Raw genomic sequence first — 19,091 nt, forward strand, 5'->3', positions numbered from 1 at the left:
AGAGATGTTCTCACCAAGCGTCTGATGCCAAGCTCTTGCTAGGCTTCAGATCGAAGGCTGAGCTCAGGCCATCTGACCTACATTTGCCACTCAAGACAGGACCCTCACCCGAATCCCTCCAGGGATGTCCTGTCCCCTTTCTTTGCTTTCCTCCCCTGGCTTGTACCCTCAGCCACAACATGGCACTGCGAGCCCCCTGCACAACTGTCTTTCTCATTCTCTCTCCAGTGCTGGAGATTGAGTCCAAGGCCATCTAGAAAGTAATCTAAGAGCTGGTAAGATGCCCCAGTGGTTAAAAGCACTGGCTGCGTGGGGAGGGTATAAGGGACTTTCGGGATAGCACTTGAAATGTAAATGAAGAAAATACCTAATAAAAAATTGGGGGGGAAAAAAAAAAGCACCGGGTGCTCTTCTAGAGGTCCTGAGTTCATTCCCAGAAATTACAGGTGGCTCATGACTTAATCTATAAAGGGATCTGATGCCCTCTTCTGGCACAAAGATGTATGTGCAGATAGAGCATTAATATATTTATTAAAAAATATATAAATAAATTTTAAAATGAAAAGAATCTACCACAGAGCTATACCCCCAGACAACTGCGCAACTTGGAAGGTGAACAAGCTATTTGAATCTTCTTTTGGGAGCCAGGATACCAGGAGGAGCTTTCTAGATGTCATTATCTTTCTCAACTCTCCGCCATGGTATCAAACCAAGGGGCCCTGTGCATGTAGACAGTATTCTATGGACAGTATTCTGGGGATGCTGTAATAGAAGGGCCTGCCTGTGCCTCCTCTCCCTGACAGCTGCTCCCCATCTGTGGGCCTCCCATGGCCCAGGAGCCGACCTGGGCATTTAGTGTATTGATTGCTTCCAGTAAGCCTGTGATATGGAAGTGATTATAATCCTCAGAAGGAAATAAAAGTTCACAGGATGAAACAGTTTCCCCAAGGTTAACTCAGCTTCCCGTGGGCAGATCCAGCTTGCCTCATCTTTCCAGGGCTGAGAGCCTGAGATTTTTCTGAGCTCTCTGTGTGTCCATCCCTGAATGCTGTGTCTGCTCTGTTGAGCATATGGTCTAGACTCCTGGTTCCCTTGGCAACTCAGAGTCATATATCTCTTGATCAGAAGCTAAGACAGGGCAAGAATAAGAGGTTAGGATTCAGACTCAGGAGCAAACACCTGGCTAATCTGCAAGGAGATCTCATTATCTGTGATGTGCTACAACCCACCTCCTGGATCGAGGGAGGCCAGCATGGCGTACAGAGTTACATTCTACAAGAACAAAACGGTTGCCATGTAAGACTGGTGACCCCTGTCCCACCCTCAAAACCCATATAAAGGGGGAAAGAGATTCCACAAATTTATCCTCTGACCTGCACATGCCCATTGTATACACACACAGCTGTGATGATGATGGTGGGGGTGTTGATGATAACCAAATAAATAACTTTAAGTTTCAAAAGTGTGAAGGGTCCCCTGAGTTAAAACACTTGCCACTAACAACTTGAATTCAGTACCCAGAACTCACATGGTAGAGGGAAAGAACTGACTTACCTATACACAGAATAAGTGAATAAGTTAGTGTAATTTTTAAATTTAAAGCAAGCCGAGGCAGTGGTAACACACTAATCCCAGCCCTCAGGAGGCAGGTGGATCTCTGTGAGTTCGAGGCCAGTCTGGTCTATATACTGAATTCCAGGACGGCCAGGGCTGCAGAAAGAACCAGGTTCAAATAGAAGGAAGGAAGGAAGGAAGGAAGGAAGGAAGGGAGGGAGGGAGGGAGGGAGGGAGGGAGGGAGGGAGGGAGGAAGGGAGGGAGGGAGGAAGGGAGGGAGGGAGAGACAGAGACAGAGAAGAGAGAGAGAGAGAGAGAGAGAGAGAGAGAGAGAGAGAGAGAGGATTTAAAGCAGGAGGCTGGGGGACATCTCAGTCAGCATAGTTACCCAATGCAAGCGCCAGGACTTGGGTTTGATCCTGGAGTCCATGTGAGGAGCCAGGCATGGCAGCACATCCTCATAGGTGGGGAGACTGATGAATCCCTAGAGCTGACTGATCAGCCTGGCTATAATCCACAAACTCCAGGCCCTGTCTCAAAAAAACAAAGAGAATATTGACCTCTATCTTCTAGTACATGAGCTCAAACAGGCAATCAGCCCAAACCCCAGACACACACACACACACACTGAGAGAGAGATGAGAGAGATGGGAGAGAGAGGGAGGGAGGAAAGAAGGGAGAGAGAGAGAGAGAGAGAGAGAGAGAGAGAGAGAGAGAGAGAGAACCAAAGGGCTGAGAATTCAGCTCATTAGGTAGAAGGCTTGCCTAACATGCTGGAGTCCCTGGGTTCAGTTCCCAGTACAGCATAAAACTGGGTGTGGCAATACACACCTGCAATCCCAGCTCTTGAGAATTGAAAGCAAGAAAGAAGGTCGTGAATCCAAGGTCATCCTCACCTACACAGGCAACTTGAGGTCAGCCTGGGCTACATGAGACTCATCCCACTCCCATCCCCGATACAATGGCTAGAGCTAGACCAGACTTCATGCTTACTTATTGCTCCTCTGAGTACTTTACATATTAACTAATCTTTCCAGCAACTCAGTGAAACTGGTACTGTCATCGCCATTTATTCTCGGTGAAATTCATTGATCAAGCATACAGACGTTTGCTGGTATTCTGGCATTTGTCTGTGAGCCTAGCACTTGGAAGGTGAAGGCAGGAGGCTCAGGAATTAAAGATCATGCTCAGTTACACAGAGAGTTTGAGGCTAGCCGGAGCTGCGTGGATAGATAGATAAAGAGTTTGTCTGTCTGAGGTCATGAAGCTGGGAGAGCTTGGGAATGCAGACTGGCTGGCTGCACACCCCTGATGTTAAGTACTCAGCTGCATAACCAAATTCCCTGTGGGGAGCGGAGGGCGCTGGTGGGTAGGACCAACAAGAAGAACATGGAGAAGCAGGGCAGGGCGCATGATTTATAGACGGAATGGTTCCCTTTCTAGGGTCATAAAGCAGGACAAGAGATCCATCCTCAGTGGGAAGGGAGACAAGGTGGGGGCTGCTCGTCCTTCCTGGACAGCAGCTCCAGGTCACGAACTTTTTATCCTAACTCTGTGGGAAATTCACAAACCAGAAAGCTGGTAACAGGTTCAAGTGTGTGAGGGCCCTGAAGGTGCGGGGCACAGGATCTCAAGGAGGAGATGGAGAAAGGAAGGAAGGAAGGAAGGAAGGAAGGAAGGAAGGAAGGAAGGAAGGAAGGAAGGAAGGAAGGAAGGACAGAAGAATGGGAAGGAGAGAAGGCAAGAGAAAGGAAAGAAAGGGTAAAAACCAAGATAGGATACAGACAGAATCCCTCCAGCAAGCTGGGCTTCTGCCCTCTGTAGGTCTTGCATACGCACAGTGCATGCACACACACTCATCCACACACTCAAACTTAGAACAGTCAAGAGAGAGCGAGTCCCTGAGAGCATCCAGGAGTTAAGATGGTTTCACAGAACTTAAAGAAATGTACCTCATGGTCCAAGTCCTTAGATTCATGACCTCTTTAACACTGTGGCATGGAAATGGCCTGACTAGGACCCCAGAGCCTGGGACAGGAGCCTGGCCCTGTGTTGAAGCCACTGGTACCAAGAACTCTGATCTTGGTGCCCAAGTCCTGCTCTAGGGTCCAAACAGAGCCCATCTAGCCTGAAGCTGTGGCATGGTCTCCTGCCTCCAACACGACCTAGCTGTGTGACCTTGGGCAAGTCACTCTCCTCTTGGAACCTACTCTGAGAAACTGGGATGATTCCTGACTGGTGAGGATGTGATGAAGAGCCCGTGCAAAGAAAAAGAATGTTGTTCTTGGCACAGTGTCTGTCTGTCCCTTAGTACTCAGTGATCAACAGCTGAGAGTTACCACAACAGTTTGCCCTGAACTGTCATCTCACTTGGAGCATAAGATAGTCCTCCCTATTGTCCCTAGCTTAAAGGACATGGTATCACCTGTAAAATGTAGGGTGAGGACACATGGCCACTCAAAGTCCAGACCAGCCCCACAAGGCTAGCAGCACACACCCAGTTCCCAGGAGTAGCTGTGTGACTGCCTCCATCCATCATGATGGCACCAATCCACCCTAACTTTATGGATCCAGCAGCTACTTAAGATCATGGAAAATGGGGTCTGGTCCAGTTCCTCCAGGCTGCGGCTCAGAACAGGTAGGCAGGTGTGAGTGGGGATTAGAGGGCCCTGGGACTTGGGAGACCGGGTAACCAGGTGTCGAGGGGACGCTCCAGGGGAAAGTGGTGCCTCTGGGCTGCAGTTGGTTGGTTGTGTTTGTTTTGAGACAAGGTATTGCTCTATAGCATGGGCTGGCCTTGAACTCACGATCTCCTGCTAGGAGTGCTGGGCTTGTAGACGGGCACCATGGCACCTAGTAAGCTGGGGCTCTGATCCTCAACACTTCAGAATCTACCTATCCCAGCTCCAAAGGCAGAAGGGTTGTGGAAAACCTCTGTATGGGGCACAGAGCTCAGCCCCACTTCACCCAACTCCATCCTGGTTTTACCCATGTTCTGCAGGGGACAGTTTAGACTTTGTCCTATCATTTTTTAGCCCCTTGTCTACAGACACAGGGTGAAGATGAGCGGTCAGAGTCGGGTGTGGTGGCGCACGCCTTTAATCCCAGCACTCGGGAGGCAGGGGCAGGTGGATTTCTGAGTTCGAGGCCAGCCTGGTCTACAAAGTGAGTTCCAGGTCAGCCAGAGCTATACAGAGAAACCCTGTCTCGAAAAACCAAAAAAAAAAAAAAAAAAAAAAAAAAAAGATGAGCGGTCAGAGATGAAGGAACTTTGCTCGGGGTGCTAGGTTTAGTGGTAGGATGACAAGCAGAGAAGAGGACAGACAGTTCTGTGACCTTCTGTGCCAGGCCCCAGCACCATGACGGTGTCTTACACTCTCCGAGTGGCAGAGGCGCGCTTCGGAGCCTTCTCTGGCCTGCTCTTCCACTGGAGGGGCAGCATCTACAAGCTCATGTACACGGAGTTCCTGCTCTTGTGCACCTTGTGTGCTGCGCTCAGCATCACCTACCGGTGAGGGCAGCTCTGAGCCCTGGCCTGCGGGGACCTGTACCGCCTGCCTCCTTCTAACCCAGGTTTCTGCCTGACATTCCTTAGGCTGTTGCTGACCCAGGAGCAGAGACACATTTATGCCCAGGTGGCCCGATACTGCAACCGCTCAGCAGAGCTCATCCCCTTGTCCTTTGTGCTGGGTAAGGACCCTTCTAGATCTCCCTGGTATCCTGATCATGTTTTCTGACCTTCGGGCTGACGTGACAACTCTGAGCAGCTTGGCCTGTGGTTAACCAGTAGACAGAAGGGCTAGATCCTGGGTCCACAGTTTCCTCTGGGTTATTACTTGTCTGTCATTTCTGGACCCTCAGTCTTCACTGGCACAAAGACACTCGCTGGCTTTATAACCCCACTCTGAGTTATCAGTCGGAATCTAGAGAGAAGAGATCCCTACCCTCATGGAAAAGTCTTAGACTCAATAACCACCTGGCCTCAAACCCCACTTTCCTCTTCCCTGCAAGTTTGTATTCTTTGTGTCTTCCTGGCCCGACTTCCCCAGCAAGTGCCACTTCTAATGGGACTAGAAGGGTGCTAGAATCCAATGGAGTATCTCAACCGCTTTTGAGGGCCCGGGACCCTTCTTTCTGTCTCTGTTACCCATGGAAGCTCACTAGGTTTCTACGTGACTTTGGTGGTGAACCGTTGGTGGTCTCAGTACACAAGCATTCCACTGCCGGACCAGTTAATGTGTGTCATCTCAGCCAGTGTGCACGGTGTGAACCAGAGTGGCTGTTTGCTACGCGCTATGCCAACCTGGCATCGGTTTTGGTGCTACGTTCCGTGAGCACCCGTGTACTCAAGCGCTTCCCCACCATGGAGCATGTGGTGGATGCAGGTGCTGGCAGGTCGCAGCCCCGGGGTGGGTGGCTGGTGGCTGCCATCTCGGCTTTCCTCCCGTGATGGAAAGGTCTGACCTTTAGGGGGCGCTCTAGGATTCCAGGGAGGCCAATGGGTTTAAGGGAGAACAGCCAGCTACAGAATCACTGGCGCCCCCTGGCGGTAGAGGACTCTGCATTTACCTTCTTCACCCTGGCCAGGTTTCATGTCTCAAGAAGAGAGGAAAAAGTTTGAGAGCTTGAAATCTGACTTTAACAAGTACTGGGTCCCTTGCGTTTGGTTCACTAACCTGGCCGCCCAGGCCTGCAGGGATGGACGAATCCGTGACGACATCGCTCTCTGTCTCATACTGGAAGTAAGTCAGTTTAGGATTTGGATCCTTGGTTCTCCTTTCTCTATCGTCAGATTAATATTTTTGGTACTTAAAACTTACTAGGCACCAACTGTATACCACACACTCTTTTAGAGAGGATCTAGGATTACTCTCCATAGCTCAAGCTTGCCTGGAACTCACTATTTAGCCCAGGCTGGCCCTAAACACATGGCAATTCTGCCACCGTCTAGACATTTTGGAAGCATGTGTTTACAACTGGCTCAGTCCTCAAAACAACCCTTGGGACAAGTGCTACTATCACCCCCTTTCACAGGTAAGGAAACTGAGGCCAGCTCCAAAATACGATTTTTTTTGCTAATTTCCTAAATTGTTATCAGAAGCACTCCAGCCTGGTACCACCTGACAGCAGGGGAGCCTCAGGCCTGGCCCAGGTCTGCTGTGTGTGGAGTCTCATATTCTCTTCCTCATTCTCCTTCTGTCTCCTATGCCCTCCCTTTCATCCTCTTTCTCTAGGAGCTGAACAAGTATCGGGCCAAGTGCAGCATGCTATTTCACTATGACTGGATCAGCGTCCCCCTGGTCTACACCCAGGTAACTGCCCAGCTCAGGTGCGGATTGGATGTTCTCAGGTGTGGGAGATACTGAGGGACAGAGAAGGCTCTTCTCTTCACCCGGGCCAACTCAGGCTCAGGAAGCACTGAACTGCTGAGGACCGTCCTCAGAAACTTTCCTCCCAACCCACCATGATGACCTGCCAGGCATGGAGAAACACATCTTTAAAATCCCAACACTTGGGAGACAGAGGCAAAAGGGTCTCTGTGAGTTCAAGGTCAGTCTGGTCTACATAAGCAAGCTCTAAGACAGCCAGGACTACATAGAGCCCCTGTCTCAAACAAACACACAAAGAAAGCAGAACAGAGGATGAACCTGCCCTGCTTGTCAGACTTCTTCAGGCCCTCAGAGACAGGGACACTTCTTGCTGTCCCAGTGCCCAGTCCTGGCTTTTCCCTCTTCAGGTGGTGACCATAGCTGTCTATTCCTCTTCACCCTTTCCCTGATTGGCCGCCAGTTTGTAGAGCCAGAAACGGGGGCTGGAAAACTTCAGGAGCCTCTGGGAGCCAGGCAGAGAGGCCTCTCCAGCCCTGTGGGACGTGGACATGTTCGTGCCTTTCACCACATTGCTGCAGTTTTTCTTTTGGGCTGGTTGGCTCAAGGCGAGTATGGCATCCTCCTTTGTAGAGGTGGGCACATATAATCACTATATCTGCATACTGCAATGCTGAGCGGTCGGGGCAGCAGGGAGGGGGCTTTGAGGCTAGAAGACACCATTTTTGCAATTCATAGGTGGCTGAACAGCTCACCAACCCCTAGAATGACGAGGACTTTGAGACCAATCAGCTCATAGACTGACACTTGCAGGTTAGGTGTGGGGTAGGGGCCCGGGGCAGAGACAGCCAGGTATGCAGAGAAATGCTTGTGGCCTACTGCTTGCCCTTCTGCTGGCCCAGGTGTCTCTGCTCTCTGTGGATGATACATACCAGAACCTGCCTCCCACTGAGCAGGATCTGTACTGGGATAAGGCCCAACCTCAGCCACTCTATACGGTGGGTGGCCATAGCTGCTGAGTCGCTGCGTCCTTCCTTCCTGGATTCCACTTTCAACTTGCGGTGAGTTGGGATTTGACATGGAAACTGATTTAGTGCCTGACTACCCTATGGGGTTACAAACAAGTCGTCCAGGAGTTTAGTTGTCTTTGCTTGCCCTGGTGCCCGCATGAGTGATGACCTTGAGGTGCAGGTGGAGGCATCTCAGAGGTCCGCCACACAGACCCTGCAGCTGGGTGGCTTCGTGGGTGCAGGTGTGCCCTCGCCTGCTATAAGCCTGCAAAACTTCGGCTGAGCGCATGATGCTTCCAGGACCTCGTACCTGCTGCACTTCCAAACGGGCGACGAGGAGGCTGAGGGCCGCATTGATGAGGCTGTGGGTGAAGGGCCTGAGAGTGAAGCCCTGGATCTCTAACAATCCTCTCTGCGGTAGCCACCACCCCACCTTCTTCCCCAGCTTCACTGGGTCTTATACACAATTTAGTACAACTTTTCTGGACATCGGGACTGGCTGTTGGGAAAAGCATTTGGGGACAACCCCTGGAAGCAAAGATGGCAGAGTGAGCTGGAGGAACAATGTATATCCGTTTAGCACAAAAGTCTAAATATGGATGCTGCCACGGGCTGGGAGGCTCTTGGAGCCCCGGGTGGGCGCGAGCAAGGAACACCGCCGCTTCAGGCCTGAACGCCAGACGCCGCCATGATCATCCCGGTACGCTGCTTCATCTGCGGGAAGACCGTCGGCAACAAACGGGAAGCCTACCTGGGTCTGCTGCAGGCCGAGTACACGGAGGGGGATGCCCTGGACGCTCTGGGCCTAAAGCGCTACTGCTGCCGCCGCACGCTGCTAGCACACGTGGACCTGATTGAGAAGCTGCTTAACTATGCACCCCTAGAGAAGTGACCACTGGAGCCTGCCCTCCTCTGTCTTCTGCTGGCCACCGGCAGCCTGTCATGCTATATTCAAACTGAGCTATTGGGGATGTTGGTGTATTGCCTGGCCGCGGCCCTGTGGCGAAGTCCTGTCACCCTGGAAGGAACTGTTTAGTAAAGATGTTTGCAAGAACCACAAAAAGTCTAAATATTTGTTACCTTGACTGTTGTCAGGCATTGGAGAGCTAGGCCAGTGGTCCAGAGTTGAGGAACCTGGGGCTGGAGAGATGGCTCAGTGGCTAAGAGCACTGACTGATCTTCCAGAGGTCCCAAGTTCAATCCCCAGCAACCACATGGTGGCCCACAACCACCCATAGTGAGATCTGATGCCCTCTTCTGGAGTGTCTGAAGACAGACAGCTACAGTGTACTTACATTAAATCTTGGAAGAAAAAAGAAAATAAATAAAAGGCGTACCTGGTGCCTAGCTCCACCTGTGCTTCCTAGACTTAGTAGGGAGTTCAGGAAGTGGCATTCCCACCGAGAGGATGCTGCTGGCCTGAGATAGCCATCTCAGAACCACATTCCTTACCCAGTAACTTCACTCTGAAGGCAGGTCAGTCAATGTGCTGGCTTTGCCTGGAATGCTTCTTTTTTATTGTTACTATATATATCCATCTCTTTGTTGTGGGATTATGTTTAATTTGGTATTTGGCCCACCATTAAGAGCATTTGGTTCATGGAGACCAGAGTTGTTAAAACTTGACTCCTGCTTTCATGAAAGGATGGCTCAGCACAACAGTGGAAGCTAAGGAGGGAATCTCACTAAATTGCCCAAGCTGACCTTCCCCTGCCTCAGCCTTCCAAGTAGGTAGGATTACTCCTTTTCAAAAATATTTTTGGGCACGTAACCTAAGTGCCACAGAGGCCATGCGGTGCCCTGGGACATTGTGTTGTAGACAAAGTGAGCTGTGAGCTGCCATGTGGGTACTGATCCTGAGTCCTCACTGGAGGACCCACCTCTTGGCCCCTCCAATTTTTTTTTGTTTCGAGACAGGGTTTCTCTGTGTAGCCCTGGCTGTCCTGAACTCACTCTGTAGACCAGGCTGGCCTCGAGCTCAGAAATCCTCCTGCCTCTGCCTCCAGAGTGCTGGGATTAAAGGTGTGCGCCACTATGCCGGGCTCCGGCATTTCATTTTTAAAATGAAAACCACGCTACATTTATCAGTGTGTCTACACACCTGGCTAGAGATCTTTTATAATTCTTCCAGGGACAGGATCTCAGGTCACCAGGCTTGGAACCAGCTGCCTTTACCTGCTGAGTCATCTCAATGGCAATTAAAACACGAGGTGTATAGACCAGCACTGTGAAGGCTTCCGCAGGGGTCCTCTGCTTCAGGCCAGCCAGTCAGCTTTAGTTTCAGCATAGCCTAGGCTGCATAGAGATTTTACACTGTGCCCAGGGATGCTCCACAGCATGCCCATCTCAAATGATGCTCTTCCCCTCCCCTTTGGGTTCAAATTCAGGCTAGGCACTCACCTCAATGACCAAACTATCCCACTGGCCCTAGCAGCATGTGAGGCCAGAAGACAATTTTTTGGGAGTTCTCTTGTCCTTCTGGAAATCAAATTTAGGTCACCTGGCTTGCATGACAAGTGTCTTTGCAGGTTGAGTCATTTATCAAAATCTCAAGTGTACAGACAATAGCACACCGCAGTGATATTTCTATATAAAATCCCAAGATTAGGATTAATATAGAAAACATGAATGCTTTTGCAGATGCTTATAAGCTGGGATAATATTTGTTTGAAAAGCCTGCCCCCACACCTATGACTTATGCATACTGGTGTTCTGACATGTTTTTTTATGTCTGTGTGAGGGTGTCAGGTTCCCTGGAACCAAAATTACAGAGTTGTGAGATACCATGTTGGGTGCTGTGAGTTGAACCTGGGCCCTCTGGAAAACAGTGAGCTGCTGAGCCATCTCATCAGCCCCTAGACATCCACTTGCTTGAAACATCTGAGCTTAAAACCCTGTTAAGAATATTAAGCCGGGCGTGGTGGCGCATGCCTTTAATCCCAGCACTCGGGAGGCAGAGGCAGGCGGATTTCTGAGTTCGAGGCCAGCCTGGTCTACAGAGTGAGTTCCAGGACAGCCAGGGCTACACAGAGAAACCCTGTCACAAAAAACAAAAGAATATTAAATCCCAAATCTGCCTTGAAGTGGAGGACAGCTCATTAAATGTTTAATATCCATTAAGTTCAAATAGGCAAGGCTTGGTGGCACACACTGCAGTGAGTTGGATCAGGAGTTGTTATCCATGGCTACAGCCTAGGCCATGAGAACTTGTTTCAATAACTAAACCACAAGACAATGCATAGAACCAACCTGACAGCATAGCCCTGGCTCTCCTACCAGTCTGAAGGCTAAGGCAAGATTACCACAAAACTGAAGCCAACCTGGGGCTACAGAGGGCACACTCAGCACTGGAAAGTGCTTGCTGGTTGGTGCTCTCTCAGAACTTGCTTAATTCCCAGCACCCAGTCAGGTGGCTCCTAACCATCAGTACCTTAGCTCCTAGGGATGCAACATCCTCCCCCCACCCCCCACATCTAGAGGGAGGCAGCAGTGGCTCCGGTTAAATGTGCTTAGATCTGACTGATGGGACCAAGCTGTTGGTGACCAGTGAGGGGCCAACCCCTCCCCACACACAAAAAACTTATAAGGTCTGGAGAGAGAGCTCCGTAGTTAAGAGCACTAGCTGAAGACCTCGGAGCTCTAACACCCACAACAGCTCACCACCAGACAGTTGTTTCAGGGTCTAAGGGCAGTGCACACATGTGATGTACATTCCAGTTAGCAAAACTAAACACACGCAATGTAGAACAAAAAAAAAAAAACATTGGGGCTGGTGAGATGGCTCAGCAGGTAAGAGCACCCGACTGCTCTTCCGAAGGTCCAGAGTTCAAATCCCAGCAACCACATGGTGGCTCACAACCATCCGTAACAAGACCTGACTCCCTCTTCTGGTGTGTCTGAAGATAGCTACAGTGTACTTATATATAATAATAAATAAATCTTAAAAAAAAAAAAACAAAAAAACAAAAAAAAAAAAAAAACATTAAAAATTCTGTGCTAGTTGAGACCAAGGGGAAGCTCAACTGAGATCAAGAGCGGAAGGCTACAACATGTGCTCACACCTGTGACCAGTTTACAAATGCACACTTCCCTAGACATAACCTGGAGGCCTGCTCAATACCTGTCTCTAAAAATAAACCTGGTCTGATGTGACTCATGTCTTATCCCAGCACTCAGAAAGCAGAAGCAGGTGGACCATCCCTGTGAGTTCAAGGCCAGCCTGTCCTACAGAGTGAGTCCAGGACACTCAGGGCTACACAGAGAAACCCTGTCTCAAAAACCCCCAACCCACTTATTAGGTGAGGCGTGATGGCACACCTTTAATCCCAGCACTGGAGAGGGAAAAGCAAATCGAGTTCAAGGCTAGCCTAGTCTACTCAAGAGTTTCTGATCAGCCAATCCAAATATAGTGACACCACATCTCAAAAACAATCACACTTCAGTCTTAAAACCTTAACCATTTCCATTTAGCTCTCTCCTTCCTCCATTTCTGACAGATAAAAACTCAGCAAATTGCAGCGGTGCTGGACCTGCCCAGCTGCAATGCTCCCCTCCCCCTCCCCGAGGGCCAGATTAACCTCCAGAACTGTAAGCAAGCTCCTGTAGGGCACACCCTTACTCTCACCACTCACAAGAGGCAGAAGCAGCTTGTGGGCCTTGGAATTCCAGCCTCAGAACTTCCCCTCAAAACAAACTTTGAATTGTTGGGAGGTCAGACGATAAAATGCTAATTGCTATGCAAACATGGAGACCTAAATTTAAACCCCCAAGCATCCAGATAAAAGCCAGGTACAACAGAGCACACCGGTTCCGGCCTTGGAGGGGACTCTTAGAGCTCACTGGCTAAGCTGGCATCTCAGTTTAGTGAGACCCATTTCTAAGGTGGAAGACACTCCCTTCTAACCTAACCTTGACACCGGTGTCCAAAGAGACAGTGCAGACAGTGTGGCCAGTTACCTTAGTGGGCAGCCCATTCACAAGTAAAACAATTCAGCAGAAAATATTCGCTGTTAAATCTACCAACAGTCCTCTTAGATAAGGTGGGTCTGGATCTCAGGAGCTGCCATCTGCCTGGCCTGGCCAGCCAAGGCCAAGTGTGCCTCAACCAAAACCCCCTAAACCACCCAGTAAGGCCATGTTCTAACCTGTGACCCACTTTTACATCACTATCAGCTCTAAGGGCCTGTCCGTGCTCTCCATTCAGGATTCTTTGCAGGTAACTTCAAAATCCACGAAAATCTTAACTGCTGGGAAGACTCAATGTCAAAGTCCCAGCCTTTCCCGGAACCTGGCTGGAGGTGTAGCCAGCTATGTGCTTAAGATGCCCAGCACACATACACCAATTAAAGAACCCTCAAAACTCACATCTACAAAGGAAAGGGGCAGCCTTTCTAGCCATAATACAAGCATGATTTACACACACCCTAATGTTGAATCTCCGCATAGAAGAGCCCCTGCCACACCAATCCACTCTAGGTTCCCAAAAGACCAGGGGAAATCTGGCTTTACTGGACTGGGCCCCTCACTACAGCTGCACAGTAGAGATGAGTTTGCTCAGAGAGCAGGAAAAAAACCAGCCTCTCCAAACACCTAGACAGCATACAGATAGAACAGCAGACACCTTTATTACACTACACATGAGGCTCATTTGCCTTTCCGGGCTTTGATCTTCCGCAGATAGAACTCCAGCTCCTTGCCTTCGAGCACATAGCCGTCTGCTCTGCCACACTGGCCTGGTCGTGAGGCAATACAGGCTGAAAGAGAACAGGCAGTCTTCAGTAAAGGACAAGACACTCCACGCCACCTGTAGAAGTCCACGCTGGCCTGACACCCAGGGGGCAGGCGTTGAAGGCCAACCGTCTCCTCAGATAACTTCATCCTCACTTAAGAGATCAGCAGCAGAACTGGACAAAGTTCTCATCACCGAGACAGTGCCGCATCATCCCCTGCCCCCAGCTACACAACCTGCTTTCCACCCACACAGCACGTTATTAGCCACCTACACTCACATGTACCCCACTGAACCAGGAAGGGTCCACCCACCCCAGCCCCACAGCCACCTCACCTAGAAGCTTGCCCTGCTGGAACTGCTCCTCCAGGAGGCTGCTGATTTTGGCATTCTTTTTCCTTTCATCGTATTTCTTTTGAATTTTCTTTGATCGTTTTTTGTTTAAAATCTCTTCCTCCTCAGGAGTCTGAATGAAAAGAATATGAATTGATTTGTCACCAGGAAAGTCACAAGCCTCCTTGAACCCCCCCCCCCCAAGTCGCCATGCTTGCCTTCTTCAGCACTAAAGTGTTCATCTCATTCCTTCAGTAGCAGAACTGGACAGTATTTTCATCACAAGAAGGCAGCACCCATCCCACCCCCAGCCAATCAACCCCTTACAGGAAGACAACGCACCAGCTTGGCCCCCTTCTTGCGGCCCAGGGGCAGTGCATAGTGGGACTCGTACCACTGTCGGTACGGCGTGCTGTCAATAAGCACGATGCAGTTCTTCACCAGGGTCTTGGTGCGGACAAGCTCGTTGTTGGATGCATTGTAGACAACATCAATGATCCTTGTTTTGCGAGTACAACCTGCATACAAAGAGAGATTCACAATCAGGGGCTGGGGCAGTTAATGTTTTTTTATTACTGAAATCTTTTTTTAACATTCTCTAGAAAGCACCTCTCATTGCAGGAGTTAAGAGATCAGAATATGGCAAAGAATTCTCCAACTACCTCAGGATCTTTCAGCAAGAACAAATTCAAATACTTCAACACCTACTTACACTCAGAGCCCCAGGAAAAGTTCCCCACATCCAATCTCAGGGCACGGTACTTCTTATTGCCTCCTCGAACTCGGACTGTGTGTATGCGGCGAGGGCCAATCTAGAGAACACAAGAAGGCCAGAACATGTGTCATCAAAACGAGTGGGGACTGGGAGAGGAACCCGAACCAGACGGAGGTAACAGTCAGTGTAACTATGACAAGTCCTTGCATTGGCAAGTGGTGTACAGGTGGCCAAGACGGCCATAACCACGCCTAAGGATACGTTTTCATCACCCTAGTTACCTCCAGAAAAAGCCAGACCCCCCCTAACACAGGAAGAACCCCAGTAAGGAACACACCAAGCTTGCAGCTCTCCCACTCCTAGGCTCCAGTAGACCCTAAGCTTGGAGATTAGGGTGCACAGACCCTGCACGTGGACACACTTCCATGTCCAGTCGCCAGCACCGAGAAACCTGAGCCTTACAAAGGTGATCACAGCCACTCGTGTTCCCCAGCAAACACGCTCTAGCGCAGGGGAAGGCAGCCTCTCCCAGTCGTCCTCCCCCCGACCCCCGCACGCACCTTCGTGTTGGCAGCGGGCCGTCCCAGCTCATACTTTCGCTTCTTGTGGTAGGGTTTTCGCTTACCCCCGGTCTTGCGGCGCTTGTGCCAGTTGTCCCGAGAGATGCCTGTGTGTGGGAGCGAGGACGCAAGCCTGAGCAACCGGGCCTCGCCGCCGGCCAATCAGCCCGCTCCCGAGCCCCGCGCTGCGCGGGCTGCCCGCACGCTCAGCTCTCCAAGGTTGGCTTCCCCACGACGCAGTCGGGAGTGTGCAGCATACCCAGGTGTCATCATCCGCGTGCGGCCCGGCCCGCGGCAGCCATGTTGGCCCGCTCGCAGCCCGGAGCCCCGGAGGCGGCCGCAGCGATCTCCACAGCCCTAGCCCACCGCAGGCCCTTGCCACGGCTGCCCGTGGCCCATGGTCGGGCCGAGCATGCGTCGGGAGGCAGGATGGAGACGGATGGAGCTCGCTCCCCCGCGGCCCGACCCGGCCCGCAGCAACACTCACCCATCGCTCGGCGCTGGCTGGAAAGAGGAAGCGCAAAGCTTCACGGTCCGGTTTCTAAAACTCAGCCCCGCCTTCTTTACGTCTCTTCCGGTTGCCGGGAAGGACCTGGGGCCGCGGCGAGCCTGGGACGCTGGCACAGGGGAGGGTCCTGCGGCGTGCGAACTCACGCGGACCCCGCCTCAAATCCCTTGACCTTGGGCGGTCTGGAGGGCGGGCTCCTTAAGCTGAGCTATAGGGCACACTTGCCTGCCTGTTGTGCTTACATTTTGTCCTTTAAATTTTTTTTTTTTTTTTTTTTTTTAAACCGGGCGTGGTGGCGCACGCCTTTAATCCCAGCACTCGGGAGACAGAGGCAGGCGAATTTCTGAGTTTGAGGCCAACCTGGTCTACAAAGTGAGTTCTAGGACAGCCAGGGCTATACAGAGAAACCCTTGTAAACTTGTAAAACCAAAAAAGAAAAAAGAGTAAAGGGCCCTAATTGGAAAAGTGAAGTAGTAGAAGCTCCAACGCTCTGTTCACAGGGGGACTTGACCCTGTATATGAACACACAAAATTCATGTGTATCTCTTACATGGCAGCAATTAGCAATCAAAAAGGAAATTAAAAACAGTTTTAGTTCTGGAAAGATTGGTACTGCAAACTGTGCTCAGGGTCTCTTCAAAAGCATCAAGTGCTTAGGTCGACTCACAGTTCCTGAAATTCCAATTCCAAAGTATCTGACAATCTGGTCTGGCCCAGTGGGTCAAACCTGAAATCCAGCACTGAGACAGAGAATTATCACCAGTTGAGGGCTAGCCTGAGCTAAAGAATGAGCTACTGCTCAGTGGGAGGAACAAGCGGCCGGCTGAGGAGAAACTGAGGCACTAGACACCCCTCCAAGTGAAATCAAAGCAGAGGACAGTGGGGCTCCGGCGTCAGACAAGATGAGAGCTCAGTCAGTACATTTTATTTCTTAAACTTAAACGTCGCCTTGAATGTCAGTGAACGTCTACTTTTAAAGGGACCTCTCACCTGACCGATTTCTTTTTGAATTTTAAACTTTAACTTCAAATGTTTTAAATTTTGATTCTGAGGTTTTTACTGCGTGTATCCGATTTTTTTTTTTTAAAGATTTATTTATTTAGTATATGTAAGTACACTGTAGCTGTCTTGAGACACTCCAGAAGAGGGCATCAGATTTCGTTACGGATGTTTGTGAGCCACCATGTGGTTGCTGGGATTTGAACTCCGGACCTTTGGAAGAGCAGTCGGCCCTCTTAACCACTGAGCCATCTCGCCAGCCCCCCCCCCCCCCACGATTTTACAGTTTTGAAGCGATTTTTTTGTTGTGTTTGTTTTTTTGGGGTTTTTTGTTTGTTTGTTTGTTTTGTTTTGTTTTTTTGAGACAGGGTTTCTCTGAATAGCCCTGGCTGTCCTGGAACTCACTTTGTAGACCAGGCTGGCCTCGAACTCAGAAATCTACCTGCCTCTGCCTCCCGAGTGCTGGATTAAAGGCGTGCACCACCACCGCCTGGCTTGAAGAGATTTTTAATTTTGTTTTAATATCATTTAATCATTTTAATATCATTTAAAAGTGTTCTTGAGCCAGGCCTGAAGGCACAAGCTTGTGATTTGCCTTCCAAGTGCTGGGATTAAAGCTGCATTACCACCCAGCTTTGTTTTTGTTTTTTTGAGGGTCTTACATGCTCACAGTAGCCCAGCCTAGCCTTGAACTCCTGGTAATCCTCCTGTGTCAGCCTTTCTGACTTGTGGAATTATAGGCGAGCTACCACATCTAGGTTTTCTGAATTGGCCTGACCTTGGGATTTGCCATAGTATCCCTCATAGCAGCAGCTGGGCCACTTCAGTGGTAGAGAGAATCTGCCACATGCAAGTCAGAGCCACCACCAATGTACCTAAGCTGGATTTGCAAGCTCTTGGCTCAGGAGACTGAAGGTTATGTACAAGAGACAGGTTTGTACTATAGGTGGAACAACAATATGAACTAACCAGTACCCCGGAGCTCTTGGTTCTAGCTGCATATGTATCAAAAGATGGCCTAGTCGGCCATCAGTGGAAAGAGAGGCCCATTGGACTTGCAAACTTTATATGCCCCAGTACAGGGGAATGCCAGGGCCAAAAAGGGGGAGTGAGTGGGTAGGGGAGTGGGAGGGTGGGTATGGGTGGGTATGGGGGACTTTTGGGATAGCATTGAAAATGTAAACGAGGAAAATACCTAATAAAAAATAAAAAAAAAAAAAGAATTATCAGCCGGGCATGGTGGCGCATGCCTTTAATCCCAGCACTCGGGAGGCAGAGGCAGGTGGATTTCTGAGTTCGAGGCCAGCCTGGTCTACAGAGTGAGTTCCAGGACAGCCAGGGCTACACAGAGAAACCCTGTCTCAAAAAAAAAAAAAAAAAAAAAAGAATTATCAGAGAAAAAAATTATCAGAGAAAAAAAAAAGAGAGACAGGTTTGTAGAACATCACGGATTGCTACTATAGCCAGCTGTCCAGCAAACTTCTGCAAGATGGGTGTGTCATGCAGAAGCAGGTCTTGCTCAGCAAGATGGGTGGGTGATGCAGAAGCAGGTCTTGCTCAGCAGTCAAAGACCCCTCAAGTCTTCAGCTCAGAAACCATAGGGCCCACACCTTATGAGAGCCACGTCATTGGTATGGCTGGGAGAACCAGCATCCATGGAAATGGTCTGTGGCAAGAAGTAACTTCTGCGTACCGCAAAGAAACTAGATGGGGGATTTTAGGAAGGGTTAGGCCGGGCCTGTCTGTTATTTCCCAGAAAGCCCTAGGTGTAAACCTTAATCGTCCCTTCACAGGAGAGGCAAAGCCAAGGACTTCCACCCCTCGGCTCGTGGGCTGACTCACTGTTTTACCCAATCTTTACACAACGTGACCATTAAAACCCTGTAGACACACCTGGGTACCAATCACTGCACTCATTCTGACATGGAACCCTCTAGTGCCCACACACTTCTTCTTTAAGCTTGTTTCCTCAGTCCACCCAGTGAGCTTCTGTGTACAACCATAGTAAGTGTTCCCTTCAGAGGCCTTTCTCTTCAGGAAGTCAAGTGCTTTCTTGTCAGGGTTACCGGTTCTTCAACATGTCCTGAGCAGTCTAAGCCAGGCCTGGTGTCACAGGCTATGTTCCAGTTAACTGCAGAAGCTAAGGCAGGACGACTAGAGTTTGAGGTTAGAGACTTAGTGGGACATTGTCCCCGCTGTCCTCTGCCTCGATTCCGCTTGGAGGGGCGTCTCGTGCCTCGGTTTCTCCTCTCAGGGGCTGGGGAGACAGCTGTAGAGCACTTGCCTGCCAGGTTAAATCACTGCTGCTTTGTAGCTAGGGTTATACAACAGCAGGCAGTATGACTCCAGCCCCACT

The 19,091-nt window shown here is 50.1% G+C and overlaps 1 protein-coding gene, 4 non-coding genes and 2 pseudogenes across 5 annotated transcripts; 2 read left to right on the forward strand and 5 right to left on the reverse strand.

Moving 5' to 3' along the window:
* Positions 4,915-7,943, forward strand: Best4-ps (bestrophin 4, pseudogene; annotated as a pseudogene).
* On the forward strand, positions 8,560-8,963 carry Gm13015 (predicted gene 13015; annotated as a pseudogene).
* On the reverse strand, positions 13,494-15,790 carry Rps8 (ribosomal protein S8). The gene is made up of 6 exons (NM_009098.2): positions 15,716-15,790; positions 15,229-15,335; positions 14,666-14,765; positions 14,296-14,471; positions 13,957-14,086; positions 13,494-13,645 (listed from the first exon to the last, which is right to left on the reverse strand). Exons 1-6 carry the CDS (start codon positions 15,717-15,719, stop codon positions 13,536-13,538), a joined length of 627 nt encoding a protein of 208 aa, NP_033124.1. The 5' UTR covers positions 15,720-15,790; the 3' UTR covers positions 13,494-13,535.
* On the reverse strand, positions 13,751-13,820 carry Gm22980. The gene has a single exon (XR_003955476.1). It is a non-coding gene; the product is annotated as a small nucleolar RNA SNORD38 (small nucleolar RNA).
* Snord38a (small nucleolar RNA, C/D box 38A) lies at positions 14,174-14,232 on the reverse strand. The gene has a single exon (NR_028524.1). It is a non-coding gene; the product is annotated as a small nucleolar RNA, C/D box 38A (small nucleolar RNA).
* On the reverse strand, positions 14,844-14,947 carry LOC115490046. The gene has a single exon (XR_003955478.1). It is a non-coding gene; the product is annotated as a small nucleolar RNA SNORD46 (small nucleolar RNA).
* Positions 15,429-15,506, reverse strand: Snord55 (small nucleolar RNA, C/D box 55). Its single transcript, NR_030704.1, has one exon. It is a non-coding gene; the product is annotated as a small nucleolar RNA, C/D box 55 (small nucleolar RNA).
* Positions 15,791-19,091: the final 3,301 nt, after the last annotated feature.

The sequence above is a fragment of the Mus musculus genome, chromosome 4 (genome assembly GCF_000001635.26).
Source record: "Mus musculus strain C57BL/6J chromosome 4, GRCm38.p6 C57BL/6J".
NCBI lineage: Eukaryota > Metazoa > Chordata > Mammalia > Rodentia > Muridae > Mus > Mus musculus.